The 18,939-nt window shown below is 49.5% G+C and overlaps 1 protein-coding gene across 1 annotated transcript in view; it reads left to right on the top strand.

Moving 5' to 3' along the window:
• Positions 1-18,939, top strand: part of mettl22 (methyltransferase 22, Kin17 lysine) — a gene marked incomplete at both ends in the record, with an annotated part of 103,464 nt that overhangs the window by 75,749 nt on the left and 8,776 nt on the right. Inside the window, one exon of the mRNA XM_084334521.1 lies at positions 8,679-8,781. Within this exon, the coding sequence (XP_084190647.1) occupies positions 8,679-8,781 (103 nt within the window). The remainder of the gene's footprint in view (positions 1-8,678; positions 8,782-18,939) is intronic.

Genomic DNA, 18,939 nt, shown 5'->3' with positions numbered 1-18,939 from the left:
CTGTCCCACCATCAGCATTTGGCTCGTTACGTGTGAAGTTACCAGCCTACCCAAGAGAGGCATACCACAACAGAAAAGGAGAACCAATATCAACCCTGCCACCCCGATGGATATCCCCGTCTGCATCACTATGCTTCCCCACTGTCCCAATCTTTCCAACACCCCACTCCCCCACCATTCTTCATTCCGGCCAGAATTCCCCCTCAACTCCTCCCTCAAATCCTTCAGCTTAGCCATGGCCTCGGAGAACTTTCCCCCTGGCCCCACATTCGTCGGAATGAATGTGCAGCAGTACTGTCCAAACATGGAACAGACTCCACCCTTCTCCGCCATTAACCAGTTCAGAGCCTGTCTATTCTGCCACGCCACCGTACTGGTCGCGTGCATCTGGTCCCCCATTGCATCCAACGCCTCCTCGGTGTAATTGAGATGCCGCTGCTGATTGTAAAACAAATAGTTGATCCACCCGGTGTTCTTATTGACCGATATCCATGGCAGAATAGACTCAAACCCTGCCGCAATCTCATTCTTAGCCATGAACTCGGCTGGAATGCCCCTTGGCTGTCCTATGCTGTCCAGATACACCCTTGGGTCTGCCTTGTAGCTACGCTTCGTTCGAGAGATAGGAGACTCAGAAGGTCCTTCCGTCACTGATAATGGTAGGACCACCATTGGCATGATCGCCTGAACCCGGGCACATCTACCTGACCAATCTAAAGGAAGTGTATTCCTCAACCTCCTACCGCCGCAGAGCCAGTATTGGTCCGCCAGTGCCATATCCTGGACATGAAAAGGGCAAGCTACAGGCCGTGGGTTGGTATCCACTCCCTTTAACACGACCCCGTGTCCACACTTTCCTTCTTTCGTACAGTTAGTCGTGATGCTCCAAATAGTAGTGCACCGCCCCTCTGCCACCTCCCCTACATCCCGGGTCCCCTCCTTTTGCAAGCACTCGAAATCCTTGGTCAGCCATAGTTTGACACCTCTGGGTATTGGCAACCCCGTCGCTACCCCCTGCACACGTACATCCAATTTCCTACAACGTTCCCGCATAGTGACATCCTTGAAATCCGTGACGTTTCCTGCCGCCTTAAAATGACTAGAGCCGAGAAACCCCAAACACTCTGCCTCGCACCAAGGGCGACTATTATGGGGCCCCTCCCATGCCTCTGCGTCCCTGTCACACTGAGCCCAACTGAACTTCGTGCCCTTCACCAGCAGCCTATCCGGACGTGCCTTGGAGCAGACATAACAATCCTCTATCTGATTTTGCGCGCTCGTGTACTGGACCCACTTAAACCACTCATTCCCTAAAGCCGCCCTATACATCGGGTCAGCCTCCGGGTCTTCCTCGTCATAGTCATAGTCGCCCCCATCTTGTTCCCCGGAAGGAAGCAAACCCCTCAACCTGGCCCAGAGTGAGCCCACTGAGTCCCTCAACGTTCCGGCTGTCCTCTGGAACATATCCTGTCCCCCCACCTCTTCCGACTCAGTGTCCTTGACCTCCCTTTTTCCCCTCACCCCTGTCCCCTGTGATTGGTTCGGGACAGGCTCAACTCTCCTATCTACCCCCACAACCCGATGCTCGTTAGTATAATGGTAAGTATCCCCGCCTGTAACGGGGGAATGGTCAAAATCAAAAACATGCCCTTGCGGTCCTACGGGAAACACCCCGTTTGGTTGTAGTCTTATCTTCTCCCCCCCTTCCTCGATGGAGGGAAGAGGGGGCGCCTGATTCTGAGCCTGGTCATGAAAGCCTGCTGGTACTTGAGCCTGAGCGGGACCCCGTGGGACTCCTACCCACTCAAACCCGTCATCCTCAAGGACGGGTCGACCGTGACGGTTCTTAATGACGTCGTTGTGCCCGGCCGACCGTCCGCACACTGCTGCCAACATCTGCGGGAGCATCAGCAGGCACTGCACCTTCCAGTTGCCGTCTCGGACCCTCCATGTCGGGTTCTGCATAACTGCGATCGATTGTATCCCCCAAGAGATCGCCGCTGGCCTTTATGCAGTGATTGAAGTGGAACCAGGTCGCTGATCCTTTGACTTGGACTGCCGTTCCAGTCGATCGGATCACCTCGTACGGGCCCTCTCTCCGGGGTGATGACCACTTTCTCTTGTGGACCTTTACGAAGACCAAGTCCCCAGGGATCAGTCTCGGTTTGGTGGCTTCCTTCTCCGCCTCCTTTTCCCTCTTTCTCTCCTTTCTCTGCTCCTGTCGAAACACAGCTTCATGTATTTTAGTCACTTGCTGAAGATATTTTTTCAGATCTTGCTCAAAAATATCTAATGCCGGGCCCCTAGCCAGGTGTCTAAATGGCGGTGCTGGCATGCTGCGGCCTGTAAGCATTTCATGCGGTGTTAGCTGTGTTTGGCGGTTTACGCTGCTTCTAATAGCCATCAGAGCAAGTGGCAAAGCATCAATCCAGTTAAGCTTAGTTTGCATACAGATTTTCAACAGTTTGTTTTTAATGACCAGATTGGCCCTTTCCACCTTCCCCTGCGACCCGGGACTATAGACACAGGAAAGGCGCTGTCTTATACCTAATTTCTGCATCAGCCCTTTAACCACCTTGTCGATGAACTCGCGGCCATTATCGCTTTGTAATATCGTGGGAATTCCAAATCTCGGAATGACCTCGCGACACAGGAACTTGATCACTGTGTCCGCGTTCTTGTGTTTAGATGGAATGGCCTCAATCCAGCGACTAAAGCAGTCCTCTACTACCAGGAGGTATCGTTTGCCCTGCACTGGCGTTATCATGTCTGTATAGTCCATAATCAGATGTCTGAATGGTCCCTCAGGGAGGGGTGTGTAAGCCGCCACTGTCGGTACTCCTTTGCGCACATTGCCCTGTAAGCATGTTAAACACCTGGCTAGTGTAACGTCAATTTGTGCCTGAAGCTTTGGGGACCAAAATCCCATTTTCGTGATTCGTTTCAGGGTCTCTGCTCTTCCACAGTGATCAACACCATGAGCCTCAGGTATCACTAAGGACAGAAGATCGATGGAGGCGACTATCAAACCGTTATGACTCCTCCACAGACCATCTGCCCCCCTTACAGCCCCCCTCTCCGTCCACGACTGTTTCTCGGCCTGCGTGGCTGAGTCCTGAAGATCACTCAAATTATCCTCAGTTACCTCAGTCGTCAGTTCGGCCGCAAACATCAGAACAGCCGTGGACGGCACCGCAGCCGCCGCCTTCGCGGCCTCGTCCGCCGCGTTGTTTCCCGTCGTCACAAAGGACAGGTCTTTTCTGTGTGCCTGGCACTTTACGATAGCAATGCTTTTGGGCAACTTTACAGCCTGAATAAGCGCCACAACCTGCTTGTGGTGAAGGATCGGTGAGCCGTCCGATTTCTTAAAGCCTCTTGCCTTCCAAATGGCCGCGAATAGGTGGCATACGCCATGCGCATACGCAGAGTCTGTAAAGATGTTAACCGTGCGATCTTTAGCTATTATGCATGCTTCCGTTAGTGCTATTAGTTCTGCAAGCTGGGCCGAACATGGTTGCATGCATTGTCCGGCCTTTCTTGTTAGTGTTTCTCCGTTAGGTTTGCACTGTACGACGGCGTATCCTGACCTTAAATTTTCCCCCTCCCGATAGCAGGACCCATCCACAAAAAGTGAGAGTTCTGCTATCGCGAGCGGGTCGACTCCCAAATCAGGACGGAGTTTCACGAAAGCCTGTACCTCCACCTCACACTCATGCGGTTGACCCTCGCTCGGGAGTGGTACCAGATCCGCCGGGTTACTGCCGTGGCATGTTTTTATCGTAACGTCCGAGTACTGCAGGAGCCTCATGTAAGCCTGTTGCCGTTGGCTGGTCAGAACAAATTTGCCTCTTTCAATCAAGTTTGCCAATTTGTGATGTGTCCAAATGCAAATGTCATATCCCATTGTCACGGCCGTTGCCTTCTCATACATCAAATGTGCTGCGGCCAGGGCCTGATAACAAGGTGGCAGACCCTGCTCTACCGGCGAAAGAGCTCTAGAGTAATATGCTATCGGTTGTTTTTTCCCACTCCCCCCCTGTGTTTGAGTCAGGACAGCTGTCGCATGCTGCGCTCTATGTGAGACGAATAGGTGGAAACACTTCTCATAATCCGGCAGCGCCAGGGCAGGGGCCTGTAACAACAGACGCTTAATGTTTATGAACGCGTCCTCCCCCTCCTCGGTCCATGTCAAGGGAGCGCGAAGCTTGTCTGTACCCGCCTCTTTTATCATCATCCTCAACGGCGCTGTCGCTATCGTATAGTCCTCCACCCACTCAGAGCTGTACCCAGTCATCCCTAAAAACGTCATCATCTGTCGGACCGTCAATGGCCTAGGTGCCTTGGATACAGCTTCGAGCTGCGTGGGTGAGATGCTTTTTATGCCCTTTTGAATGACGCGAGACAAGTACTCAACTTTTTCAACCTCTTTTTGCTGCTGTCGCCTGGCTTGTGGTTACGAATCATTACATTCATCTCTTCGCATATGTCGAGATCAAAAGTACCTCCGGAAGGCCATTTTGTGTCCCCGGCCTTTGTACGCCTCTGCCAACGGACACCAACCTTGAGAATTAGGTTCTTTATCAACGGGTTGGTGTCCAACAGTATGTCCTCTGCTGTATGCATCGTTGTTTAGTGTGTATATGTGTTTATTGTGTTGTGTGTGTGTGGTTGTACTTCAGCTACTACTACTCTACAACTACCTACTACTCTACAACTACCACTCCAGGAACAACAGTTAACCTAGATCTACTCTCTACAACTACCACTCCAGGAACAACAGTTAACCTAGATCTCCTACTCTACAACTACCACTCCAGGAACAACAGTTAACCTAGATCTCTCTACAACTACCACTCCAGGAACAACAGTTAACCTAGATCTCCTACTCTACAACTACCACTCCAGGAACAACAGTTAACCTAGATCTCTCTACAACTACCACTCCAGGAACAACAGTTAACCTAGATCTCCTACTCTACAACTACCATTCCAGGAACAACAGTTAACCTAGATCTCCTACTCTCCTACTCTACAACTACCACTCCAGGAACAACAGTTAACCTAGATCTCCTACTCTACAACTACCACTCCAGGAACAACAGTTAACCTAGATCTACTACTACAACGCTACTACAACTCGGTGTGTGTGTATGTGTGTGACTGTGTGTGTGTGTGTCGGTGTGTGTGTGTGTTTGTGTGTGTGTGTGTGTGTGTGTGTGTGTGTGTGTGTGTGTGTGTATTGTATGTGTGTGTGTCTGTGTGTGTGTCGGTGTGTGTGTGTGTTTGTGTGTGTGTGTGTGTGTGTGTGTGTGTATTGTGTGTGTGTGTTTGTGTGTGATTGTGTCACAACCCGCTGTTTACCAGGACACAGGAATGTGTGTGTGTGTGTGTGTGTCGGTGTGTGTGTCGGTGTGTGTGTGTGTTTGTGTGTGATTGTGTGTGTGTGTGACCGTGTGTGTGTGACTGTGTGTGTGTGCGTCACAACCCGCTGTCTACCAGGACACAGGAATGTGTGTGTGTGTGTGTGTGTCTATGTGTGTGTGTGTGTCTGTGTGTGTGTTCGTCACAACCCGCTGTCTACCAGGACACAGGAATGTGTGTGTGTGTGTCTATGTGTGTGTGTGTGTCTGTGTGTGTGTCGGTGTGTGTGTGTGTTTGTGTGTGTGTGTGTGTGTGTGTATTGTATGTGTGATTGTGTGTGTGTGTGTGTGTGGTTGTGTGTGTGTGTGTTTTCTACCACCAGGGGTCAGCCCAAGAGAGCAAACCCAGGAGAGAGAGAGAGAGAGAGAGAGAGAGAGAGAGAGAGAGAGAGAGAGAGAGAGAGAGAGAGAGAGAGAGAGAGAGAGAGAGAGAGAGAGAGAGAGAGAGAGAGAGAGAGAGAGAGAGAGAGAAGGAGAGAGGAGAGAGAGAGAGAGAGAGAGAGAGAGAGAGAGAGAGAGAGAGAGAGAGAGAGAGAGAGGAGAGAGAGAGAGAGAGCGAGAGAGAGAGAGAGAGGAGAGAGAGAAAAAGATTTAGTGAGATGTGTGTGTGTGTTTATATGTGTGACTGAGTGTGTGTGTGTGGATAGGACAGCTAGCTCCGCTGTAGCAAACAACCTCACAAGCTAAATTCCGTAATAAATCCAATAATATTAATATGGCAGGTGAAGTGTGGGGTCCATTTAACTAACCAAAGATTTCCCAATAATGGGAAAAACACCCATTAGAAGTACTGCATGCAGAATTGTGCAAAAACCTACTTAAGGTCCACAGACACACTGCCAATAATGCATGCAGGGCAGAACTCGGCCAATACCCCCTAATCACTCAAATTCAAAAGCGAGCCATAAAATATTTACACACACCTCCAATCAAGTGACCCCCACTCCTACCACTACAAAGCCCTTCAGAGCCAAGAGATGAACCCAGATAAGAGTCCCCTCTGCCAGCTAGTCAGAAATCTCTGCCCACAAATGCCTCAGGACAGATACCAAAAAATCTGGCCCAACCAAATAACCTCAAAACAAAAAGAAAAACGATATAGAATATTGGAACAGAATACCTGACCACTGTGAATGATATAAAATTAAGAAAGATATTGTCTTAATATTATATATGTTATTGTTTGTATATTGGACTTGATTTGGCCTGCCAATAAAGCCTATTTGAATTGAATTGAATTGAATTGAGAGAGAGAGAGAGAGAGAGAGATTGAGAGAGAGCTTATCTCTCTTGGCAGAACGCCCAGACCTGGGAGCATGGCTTTCCGCCCAGAATGAGCTATCTTCAGCAGTTTTTGTTTTGAAAGTGTGTGGAGAGTGTCGTAAAGAACTCAGGAAAAAGGGAGATGGAGAAAAATTTGACCAGAGGTCGAAAACATGCAATTAAAATTGATTAGTGGCCCCCACTGTTAAAAGAGGAATCGCCCCAGTGTAAAACACCTCACCGTGTTCGTTTTAGCCGTCCATCCAGACCTCGTCAACACAGTCAGCTCAACTTTTCCCTCCCGCAGAAACTCTGACGGATATTTATAATAACAAGCCCAACGCTTACCTTTTGGTCGACAACCGGCAGAATTTCTACGGGAGAGGTCCGGAGCTGGCCGTGTGAGGGGGCCCGGCAGGGCGGTCTACAGGTCAAGGGTCACCAAATGTTGTGGAAAGGTTGTTTAACACAGCAGGAGACGATATTTCCAATTGTAACAAATAGGTAATTTATTTAAGAAAAAGAAGTTCTTTAACAGCAAGAGCTATGGGTCAAAGAGGATCACCACGGCTTGAACAAAAACACTCTGTCCTGGATCCCTTTGCCTGTCCCTAAATCCCCTCTCAGTCCTGCCCCCCCATGACAGATATGATGACGTATCATATCATGTCAGATCTGACATGACGTACATTAAGATGATACGTAGATTTAACATCGGAGAGAGAACATGAAGAGAGATAAGCAAGATATGATGTCCACACACGATATGATGTAGAGAGTGAGATGTGTGTGTGTGTGTGTATGTGTGTGTGTGTCTGTGTGTGCGTGCGTCTGCGTACAGACGTATGTGTATTGTATGTGTGTATTGTGTCACAGGGAATGTGTGTGTGTGTGTGTGTCGGTGTGTATATCTGTGCGACTGTGTGTGTCTGTGTACGTGTGTGTCCGTGTGTCTGTGTGTGTGTGCTGTGCCTGTGTGAAAGAGAGAAAATAACAAGATATGAAAGCACACAATGTACGAGATTACCAGCACACAACATGCCGTACTGAAATGTCCATCTGTTCTAAATTGTTTTAAGAACGTCAGCCAGACCGTCTTTCAGCACTGCTAGTTGACCTATATTAAACTAGTCCACCTCATACACATTTTCCCCAACACTATTTTGATTGGCTGTTATTTATTATTTATTTAACAATGGGTCAACCTGTGAAGTATTCTGCACGAATAATTACTGCAGGCAATACTGCAGTGCAGGCCTGCTCAGAGCTGTCAATTTTGGCCATTTTTGAAGAAGAAAAAAATTCACTGGCATTTTTTTTACAGAGGAAAACATTTATAATACAAAAATAATAATAATAATAATTAAAAAAAAAAAAAATATATATATATAGGTATATGTAAATTAATAATAATTATGAATTATGAGTGAATTTGTATTTCACGTGTTGTCATAGAGAAACCTCCACTGGTTCCAGCATAGAGGTAGGAGCTGGAAAACACAGCGGTTCCATAGCCTGAAGTATTTTGTAGTACAGGTCCACATTTTATAAAAATCCCATGGAAAATGAGTGTTTTGGTAATGTGTGTACCGGTAAAAATACAGTGTGATTATCCAAAATGGCTGTCCGCTGCCATTCATTCAGACATGCAAGTCAAAACAATTGTTTTCGTCTTCTTGTGTCACCTTCTCCCACTCTCACACTCGTTGGCTACAACGGTGATCAATCATTTTCGCCATCAGCGGTGATTGGTCAGTACAGGACCGCTCATTGCCGGACATGGTCATTTGACAGAACTGCCTGTCAAATGACGCTCGCTGGATATATCATCATGTAACTCGAGACCCGAATCACGCAATTGGTTGAGTGCGGTGGCAATCGAAAGGCGGAAAATTCAACTTTCGAACGGTTGTGCCGTTTGAGCCGGCAGATGAGCGCAAACTGCCGCGAGTGCTTATGTGGTTAATGTATACAGTATGTCTCCCTCCCCTCCAGTTTGCTATGATGACGAGCTGACAGACGGACTCTTCCAAACTCTCTACCGACTCTGCAGTAACTTCAGACAGTCGTGCACAACGTACCTCTCCGTAGAGAAAAGGTAAGGGCAAAGGTCATCCAAGGTCATCCAGGAGATTTCATATATTTATGAGTTCTATAGTTGTGCACTGAATTCAACAGTCACTTGACTTGAACTCTTAGAGCCCGAGATCACATGGAATTGCCGCCATGGGCTTTACAAGTCTTCTTGTACAAGTGAAGAAGAAATATCACAATAATCAAGAACCATCATAGAATCCAAAGAAAAACCACCATAAAATCCAAATATGCGACACTCCCAGACTTTGCCCAATGAAGATAAGGAACGACTCACTAAAACCTAGCAATAGGGGGGGGGGAAGCACCACAGGTGGTGTGGAGGAGAGGAACCTCGGATGGGCTGTTCAAAGGGGGATTCCCCAACTGGATGTCGGTGATAATATAGTGTTGCTATGTATGATAGATGAATGGAGAATAGAACAGGCAAATAATTGGGTTTGTATGTATATGTGACCAGGCACAGAGAACAGGGTCTTGTTGAGCTATCTTATAAAAAATTATTGAAATGTTATGAAAGTACAGGTGTATACCTTCCAAAATAAGCCATCACTTGTACAAATTGGGCGGATACTTTTCAATCTGTCTTATTAACAAAGATGATAACACAATAGCCCGCTTTGAGCTTCAAAGGGGCTGTTGGCTGTTCTCTTAACTCATTCAAGGCCAGTCACGAGTATAGTCGGGTTAACTAGCCAACCGTTCAGCGCCAATCACGAGTATTGTAACTGAGGGGTACAATTCCCTGACTGTATTGATAAGTATGGTATCATTAAACCACTACCGCTTTATGTACTTTAACTACTGGCCATACAGTACACGATATCTAAATATGATGAACACTTTCCACAATGAAATCGGTTCCAGTCAAAGGTAATAATCAAATATTTAATGGAGCAAAAGGTACATAGAATATTTATCTTACATTTATCATTTGAATGCACTTGTAAGGCAAATGAGTACTCGTAGGCAAATCAACACTGAATGTCCAATCTCTGGTTACGCAGGAAGCAAGTATACAACCTGGCTCTTAGGGAATTATATCTATGGTACACTTAATGATATAGCGGGATATTCTGGAGGGGGTCCTCCCGGTTGTAAGCCGGTAGGGGGGGTAGGAGAGCCGTCGGTAGTAGACCGTCTGGTCAACGATATCTATGGAGACTTCCAAGTACAGAAGACAGTGCAATAGACTCTTGATCCGCAGATGAATACACCTTGGTTCTCTTGTAGGCTGTAGCTCCACAATGAAGAAGAAGCTAGGCGACCTCAGTCTCTCTGAGCGCCGACTCAACTTGACTCCTCTCGGGGGTAAATCCAACACTCACAGGCGTCGGCGATTATCCGCTCCACAAATCACAGTACCAAAGCAAATATATATTCCAGCCGCATAGGGCTCAGCAGTCGTCGGGTAGGTAATCCAGTGTACATGTCCCTCGGTCCTCGCCTAGATCTCCTCGGATGAAAGCGCCATGTGGTCGGCCCAACCTGGATAAGACTCTAGATAACACGAGGAAGCGTTGGAGATGCTGGTCACTTTAGAACTCTAACCGCACGATGCACCATACACGATAGACTATTATTACTTGATAGAAATACGTCGCACTCGACGGTACAGTGCCAAACTCTGACAATTCAGTTATTAATTCGCACGAGGTCTCAATGCTATTCTAAGGCCAAACAGGCCATACTTCACCGCACGTCGTATCGTGGGTGAGGCTTCACGTTCTGTTACTAAGTTGGGAAGAAGGGTAAGGGACTTCTACATTTACTTGCGCCATATTTATATGCACGGTGAACAAATAGTGCCACTCTCATTTCGGTAGCCGTATCCCTGAGCGGAGCCGGGGCTAGTACGGACATGTCTCGTCGGTACCTTTGAACTTGACGCCAGGGGCTGGTCCCCTGGCGCCTGGTCCTTTGTCCAATAAGAGAATGAACTATTATGGGCTATAGTAGGCTAAAGGGATATTCCGTGTATATGTACAAGGAATATACAAGGGATATCAAACGACATACAAATACTATTCAATATATATCCATAAATAAATATATATATTCGGTTTAATCTGATCCTTTGTAACAGCCGCCCCCTAATTAGTCCCACCTAATTAGCTAAGCAGAGACAGATTAACCGCACTGTCCACTACTCAATGTCCGCTGTGAGGGTCAGTCAGTTCACAAAGTCATGGGGTCATGGTCGTCATCGATAGTATCGGGGAGCCTTGGCAGTTCTATTAGCCTCGCCACGGGTCGGGTGTAGGTCCGCCCTTGGACGAGCACTTCAGCTGCTCGGACCTTTCCATCGGCACCGGTGATCACTTTGCTTACGCGGCCAGCCGGCCACATAGCTCGGGGTAGTGACTGGTCGATAATCATGACGACTGTTCCTTCTGTCAAATTGTCTCTCTCTTTCACCCATTTCTGGCGGGTCTAGAGACGGTAGGTAGTGGAGTAGGAAGCTGTTCCAAAACTTGTCAGCCAATACTTGACTGTACCTCCACATTCTTCGGCCGTTCGCTTCTTCAGGCCTGTACATTGTCTGGGGTAGCGCGGGGTCCAGCCGCCCCATCAAGAGTGTGTTGGGGGTGACTGGGTCGACATCTGCTACATCACTTGAGACGTAACCGAGGGGCTTTGAGTTCAATACTACCTCGATCTCCGTGAGGACTGTCATTAAGACTTCTTCCGCCACGGTATGGGCCCCAAGCACGGCGTACAGGGCTGTCTTTATAGAACGTACTTCTCGTTCCCAGGTTCCACCGAAGTGAGGTGCGTTCGGGGGATTAAACTGGAAGTCAATCTGGGATGGAGCGAGGTGGGTCTTAAGTTCTGGGCCCATAGCTTGGAAGCTCTCTCTCAGCTCTCTTTCTCCGCCTTTGAAGTTTGTCCCGTTATCAGACAATAATGTAGACGGTTTTCCTTTCCGTGATGTGAATCTTCGGAAGGCCATAAGGAATGAGTCTGTGCTCATGGTTGGAAGGAGTTCGATATGTATCGCTCTGGTGGTCATGCATTTGAATACAATACCCCACCGCTTCTCGGTTCCTCTTCCTTTCTTTATATACAGCGGGCCGAAACAGTCCATACCGGTGGAGTGAAAAGGCTTGTCGCCGAGTCGGAGGCGACAGGGAGGTAGGTCAGCCATCCGGGGTATACTGGGCTGGGCTCGCCACTTACGACAGTCTAGACAGGTTCGCTGGAAGCGCCGCACTGCTTCTCTCCCTTGCAGTATCCAATAACGACGTCTGATCTCCGCGAAGACTCTCTCTGCCCCTGCGTGGTGCACATCCTCGTCGTATTTCTTTATGATCAGCTCTGTGACCTTGTGTCGGCTGTTCAAGACTATCGGGTACTTGACGTCATCCGGTAAGTCTGGGGCTCTCCGCAGACGACCACCCACTCTGATGAGACTATGGGCGTCGCTCTCGGGGGCTAGGTGGAGCAGTCTGCTGTCTGATGGGATGGGCTTTGCTCCCTGTAGACAGTCTAGCTCATCGGGGAACGAGTCTCTCTGGGCTCGTTGTAGTAGAAGAAGTTCTGCTTCTTCGTAGTCAGCTGCTGAAATGTCAGTCGTGGGCTGAACCTCTGGGTGGTGCCACAGAAATGTCTTTAGCTGCGCACTCTGTAGGGTGAGGCAATCGTCTATGTCGGGGTCTGTGGAGACGAGTGTGTTCAATCCACAGAACATAGGTTTCTTGTTTTCGGCCTCCTCTTTACTCGCCTCCCGTGGGGTGGGTGTAGGCCACTCTTCTTCGGGGAGCTTGAGAAACTCTGGTCCATCACTGTAGAGGTTGTGACAGGTGAGGTCATCCAGGGACATTCCCCGGGTGATGACGTCAGCTGGGTTGTGTTTGGTGTCCACATACCTCCAGCTCGCTACTTCTGTTAACTCTTGAATCTCGGTGACTCTGACTCCCACGAAGACCTTGTATCTGCACGAATCAGACCGGATCCATGTGAGTACTGTCGTGGAGTCTGACCACAAGATTGTTCTTTGCACCGGGATGGTGAGTTCACGTTGGATTAACGTGGCGAGCTGCGCTCCTGCTAGGGCTGCGCAGAGCTCTAGACGCGGGATAGATTGTTGCTTTCGTGGGGCTATTCTTGAGCGAGCCAGGATGAAAGCAGTATGTATTTCTCCTCCCTCCTCTCGGGCACGCAAGTAGGCCACCGAACCGTAGGCTACTTCGGAGGCGTCGCTGAATACGTGCAGGTCCATCTTGCATGTCTCTGGCCTCACTGTGGGTGGGAAGTAGCTGCGGCGTATGTTAACACCTGGGAGTGAGCGGAGTTCCGTCTCCCACTCTCTCCATGTGGATGCAAGGTGTTCGGGTATGGGATCGTCCCAGCCCTGGTCCTTGTCCCATAGCGCTCTTACAATCATCTTTGCCCTGGTGGTGTAAGGTAGAATACATCCCAACGGGTCATATTGTCTGGCGAGTGTTCTGTATACACTCCGTCTGGTGGTCGGTATTGCCGTCGACCTTCCCTGCTCCTTGGTCAGGGGTTTGTGTCTATAATGGAGCGAGTCTGTTTTGAAGCGCCAGACTAGTCCTAGTGTCATTTCTTGGGCTACTCCTGGGATGGTCGCCATCCAGGTCTCGCTGCTCGCTGCCTTGTCCTCGGGGGAGAGGCTGCGCAATACTTGCGGGTCGCTGCTGGCCCACTGCCTGAGATCAAAGCCGCCTTTGATCAGGGAGGCGCGGAGCTTGAGTAGAAGAGCCTCGGCTTCTTCTGGCGTCGAGACGCTTTGTAAACAGTTGTCCACGTAGAAACTATTTGTCACACTTTGTCGGACCTCTTCATCTGCTGCTGGGTCCTCTGCGACGTGTTTTTGTAGTGCAAACGTAGCACAGCATGGGCTGCATGTGGTTCCGAAAGGGAGGACTTCCCATTGATAGATGGCTGGGTGCTCATCTCCGATCCTCTCTCTCCATAGGAACCGCAGCAGGGGCTTGTCCTCCTCCACTACTCTCACCTGCAGGAACATCCCTTTGATGTCGCCGCTGATAGCCACCTTGTCCTGGCGGAAGCGTAGTAGCACGCCTAGTAGAGAGGGGCCGAGTGTTGGGCCGGGCAAGAGCTCTTTATTCAGATTTTGTGATCCGATCTGGTAGCTGCAGTTAAACACAATACGATCCTTGCCGTTGTGGTGGACCTTGTGGTGCGGCACGTACCATGATTCGGTCGTCTGATCGGCCTCTTTAATGTCAATTTTCTTTATGTGTCCCGCTGTGATTAGCTTGTTAATCTCAGCGCGGTACACAGTCTCTTGAGCGGGGTCTTTGGCTAGGCGCCGCTCTGTGTTCAATAGATACCGCTCCGTCGCTTCTTTTGTGGCGTGAAAGGTGGGCATTCCCTCTCGCCTCAGGAGTGGAGTTGCGTATCTCATCACTCCGTTGACTGTGACTCTCTTTGTCCCTTGCTCGAGGAGGGCTATAGCGTAAATATCTTCCTTAGAACGAATGTCTTTCTTTTCGTTCTTAAAGGGCATTGTCTCTAGTGTCCATAGCCTCTCGACATGCTGCAGGAGAGTGGTGTCTTCTTCTGTCACTCTGGAGTGGAGGCAGCTAGTGGCTGCTGTTCGGTTAAGAGACTTGGCGAGGGGGCCTTGTAATGTCCATCCTAGGCGGGTCTCGACTGCTGCAGGACAACCTCTGGGTCCTGTATGGACCCGGTCTATCGGGACTATGAGGTCTGCATGGTCGGAGCCTATCAGCAGGGTCGGGGTGGCACCGTCTATGAGCGGGATAGGTAGTTGACGCAGGTGCACATATTTATCCATCAGCTTGGCGATGGGGTAGGTGTACTGCGATAGTCCTATTTCTTGGCTGGTGAAAGCATTAGTAATCCTATACCGTCTCTCTGGCTGCCCGCTTGCTGCGATAGTGAAGGAGACATTCTCGCCCTTTATCGTCTTTAGATCTCTTCTTATTGTCCGAATCGTCATCTGGTTTTCGCTCCCCCGCAGCCCCAGCTGGTCCGCAGCGGACGCGAGGAGAAGGGTCTTCTCTGACCCGTCATCAAGGACGGCGTAAGTGTCCATGACCTTATCTTGGTAACTCAGTGTTACGCGGACCACCTTTAAGAGCACCTGGGCGCCCCCGCTGCTAGCGTGGTCAATGTACATAACACTTGCCTTTGTGCTGCTGGATGGTGCAGGCTTTCTTCTGTTACTGTCGTGTAGGACATCTAGGTGGGCTCCGTCACACCGACTACACCTCTTCTTTAGGCGGCACTCGGCTGCCATGTGACTGCGCGCACATCGGTAACAGCGCCTGTTGGACTTTATCCAGTGACTCACTTCTTCAGCGGTAATCTTCTTGAACAGGTCACATTGTGACAACCAGTGTTCCTTTTCGCAGTACGGGCACACCATCTTCCACTTCTCTTTCATCGAGGGGGTACTGTGGTTCTTGCTGCTCGGTACTGATTCTGATTGGTGCATGACAGTCACCAATCTTCGGCCATCGTTTGCTCTCCTAGGTCCCTCTCTGGAGCTTGGTGTGCTCCGCACGAACGTATCCAACCGTAGGCTGCTGACTTCTCTCGCCAGGAAGTCGGCTAGGTCTAGGAGGGATGGCTCGGGACCGTTAGGATCACGGTGGTCTCTTTGCCGCCTGAAGCGCTCCTGTCGGGCGGGCGGCAGCTTCTCTAAAATCCTCTCGACATTCGAGTTTGCGTATAGTTCGTGCATACCCTTTTCTCGTTGCGCCCCCAGCATCCCTACCAGGGATTGTACTTTGATAGACAGGTCGTCTAGTGAGCGATTGTCTGTTGCTGGGGGTAGGCGGTCAATATGCCTTATCTCTTGTATTACGTAATCCCATATACGTCCATATCTTTGGTCTAGTGCTGCTAGAGCCGCGGTGTATGGGGTCGTAGAGGTGGCATAAGCTAGCGCTATGTTGTGCGCTCTGGGCACTTTCAGGTGCTTCAATAGGATAGCATACTTGTGGCGTTCATCAGCTACATCCACCATCATTGTCTCTAAGCACATCCGTAGCTCCGTGTACTGTGCTCGGTTCTCATGGGTGAAGTCTGGAAACGTCGGTGTGCCAATGTATGACGCCGTGGATGGCTGGCACATCGGTGAGCGTTGGAAGAGAGGCCTCCTAGGCGAGTCTCCTCTTACGCCTCTCGGTGGGCTGGTACCGGCAGGGTACCATGGCCCGCTGGTCCAGGTGCTATTCCTCGGGACTGGTCGTGCGTCATGCTCACCCGTGAATAGAGTCGGGGGTCTGTAGCGCAGAGCCGCGGGGGTATAGCCTGGGCTGTACTGGACCTCCTGGTCCTGTGGAGTACTGTGCTGCTGTCGGGCTTGACTCTCCTCCTCTCCCTCTTCTTCCTCTGTCAGGTCGTCTAGATCCTGTAGTCGTCTATTTAGCCTCTCCGCGGTGTACGCCGTTCCTTCCTTGTAGCTGGGTCTCACTGGGACCGGTCGGGGAAGGGGTTCGGAGGGGGGTATAGGCTCTCTCTGGTGGTCGAGTTCAGGGTCGCTTGATCGGTTAGGGGAGGGTGCCCTTGACCCGTGTCTTGACGAGGCCCTGGAACCCCTTGTGGAGGGAGGGGGTGTTGCCCTGGCGATCAGCTGCTCCATTAGCTGCGCTTGTAGTCTGTCGCGCTCGGCTTCGCGCTTGGTGAGATCTGCTTCTCTTTGGGCACCGGCAGCGGCACGCTGGGTGTCGGCCCGGTCCCTTGCCATATTCTCTTCCGTCTGAAGGCGTCTCATCTCCAGACGCATACGCTCTTCGTCGCTCCGTTGCTGCGCTTGAATGCGTTCTCTTTCCATGGAAGAATGTTCGCGCTCACTAAGCGTCTGTGCTTGGAGCCGATTGCGCTCTGTGGAGGCTGCTAGGCTGGCGAGGAACGCCTGTGCCAGCATCTTGTCCGCCTCGCTGGGGGAAGACGCTGGTTGAGGTGATCCGCTCCTGGCAGTACTCGTTGGGGATGCGTTCTCCTGCGGGGAGTCCTGGAGCTCTATCTCCTCGGCGCTCTCCTCATCTTGTTCCGTGCAGAGTTCCATCTCTGGAGGGTTGTCTTCCTCCCGGAGCTCTCCGGGGACTACTTCTTCGGGCTTGGCGGGGGGTAAAGTCGTGTCAGTTCCCTCCTGGTCCCCACCGTGAGCTTGGTCAGTTACATTAGAACCCACTAGGGCCTCTGTGGTCGGGGTATCCTGGTTGATAGGGTCGGACATAATTTTACTTTCTACTTTTACCGCGTTTACCGTTTGTAGAAGGCTAGGTAGTATACTGGCAGCGTAATCCTCTAAGTACTGAGGTGGCTGCTGTCTACGCTGCGGGCGTTCTACTTTAGGAGGACCGTTTCGTGGAGTGTTCATCATAGGCCATTTCAATATTAATACCACTATATTAATATTACACTAATTACCCTCCGGCTCGAAGGACCAATTGTAACTGAGGGGTACAATTCCCTGACTGTATTGATAAGTATGGTATCATTAAACCACTACCGCTTTATGTACTTTAACTACTGGCCATACAGTACACGATATCTAAATATGATGAACACTTTCCACAATGAAATCGGTTCCAGTCAAAGGTAATAATCAAATATTTAATGGAGCAAAAGGTACATAGAATATTTATCTTACATTTATCATTTGAATGCACTTGTAAGGCAAATGAGTACTCGTAGGCAAATCAACACTGAATGTCCAATCTCTGGTTACGCAGGAAGCAAGTATACAACCTGGCTCTTAGGGAATTATATCTATGGTACACTTAATGATATAGCGGGATATTCTGGAGGGGGTCCTCCCGGTTGTAAGCCGGTAGGGGGGGTAGGAGAGCCGTCTGTAGTAGACCGTCTGGTCAACGATATCTATGGAGACTTCAAGTACAGAAGACAGTGCAATAGACTCTTGATCCGCAGATGAATACACCTTGGTTCTCTTGTAGGCTGTAGCTCCACAATGAAGAAGAAGCTAGGCGACCTCAGTCTCTCTGAGCGCCGACTCAACTTGACTCCTCTCGGGGGTAAATCCAACACTCACAGGCGTCGGCGATTATCCGCTCCACAAATCACAGTACCAAAGCAAATATATATTCCAGCCGCATAGGGCTCAGCAGTCGTCGGGTAGGTAATCCAGTGTACATGTCCCTCGGTCCTCGCCTAGATCTCCTCGGATGAAAGCGCCATGTGGTCGGCCCAACCTGGATAAGACTCTAGATAACACGAGGAAGCGTTGGAGATGCTGGTCACTTTAGAACTCTAACCGCACGATGCACCATACACGATAGACTATTATTACTTGATAGAAATACGTCGCACTCGACGGTACAGTGCCAAACTCTGACAATTCAGTTATTAATTCGCACGAGGTCTCAATGCTATTCTAAGGCCAAACAGGCCATACTTCACCGCACGTCGTATCGTGGGTGAGGCTTCACGTTCTGTTACTAAGTTGGGAAGAAGGGTAAGGGACTTCTACATTTACTTGCGCCATATTTATATGCACGGTGAACAAATAGTGCCACTCTCATTTCGGTAGCCGTATCCCTGAGCGGAGCCGGGGCTAGTACGGACATGTCTTGTCGGTACCTTTGAACTTGACGCCAGGGGCTGGTCCCCTGGCGCCTGGTCCTTTGTCCAATAAGAGAATGAACTATTATGGGCTATAGTAGGCTAAAGGGATATTCCGTGTATATGTACAAGGAATATACAAGGGATATCAAACGACATACAAATACTATTCAATATATATCCATAAATAAATATATATATTCGGTTTAATCTGATCCTTCGTAACAAGTATAGTCAGGTTTTAATCGTTATTTCTTTTATTAGCTATATCCATTCATTTTCATCCATCCAGCCTGATGTTATCATTGGGAATGGGTCTGAGCTCGCAAAAGGGCAAATACCACCGCCTACGCCTTCCAGCATGTATTGCACTCTATTAGAAATTGTGTAGTTTCTTTTCAGGGCCGATCTGAGCCGTGCGGTCGGGGTTTACAACGATGGCATGGTACACTAACATCGCCCGCCCGTTCATGTGTAACACTCGGTAATGTGGGACGGACCTCCATGAGCAGTATTTAGAATGGCGATCAGATAATTGGATTATTTCTTTTGCATTACATCAGGTAAGGACTCTATATATAAAATCTTGCATTGATCTGATATTTCTTTCTAC

This window comes from Notolepis coatsorum (assembly GCF_963971535.1).
Source record: "Notolepis coatsorum genome assembly, chromosome: 1".
In the NCBI taxonomy this organism is placed as follows: Eukaryota; Metazoa; Chordata; class Actinopteri; order Aulopiformes; family Paralepididae; genus Notolepis; species Notolepis coatsorum.
Note: the sequence above shows the minus strand (reverse complement) of the source record. Positions and strands in the feature narration are given on the sequence as shown.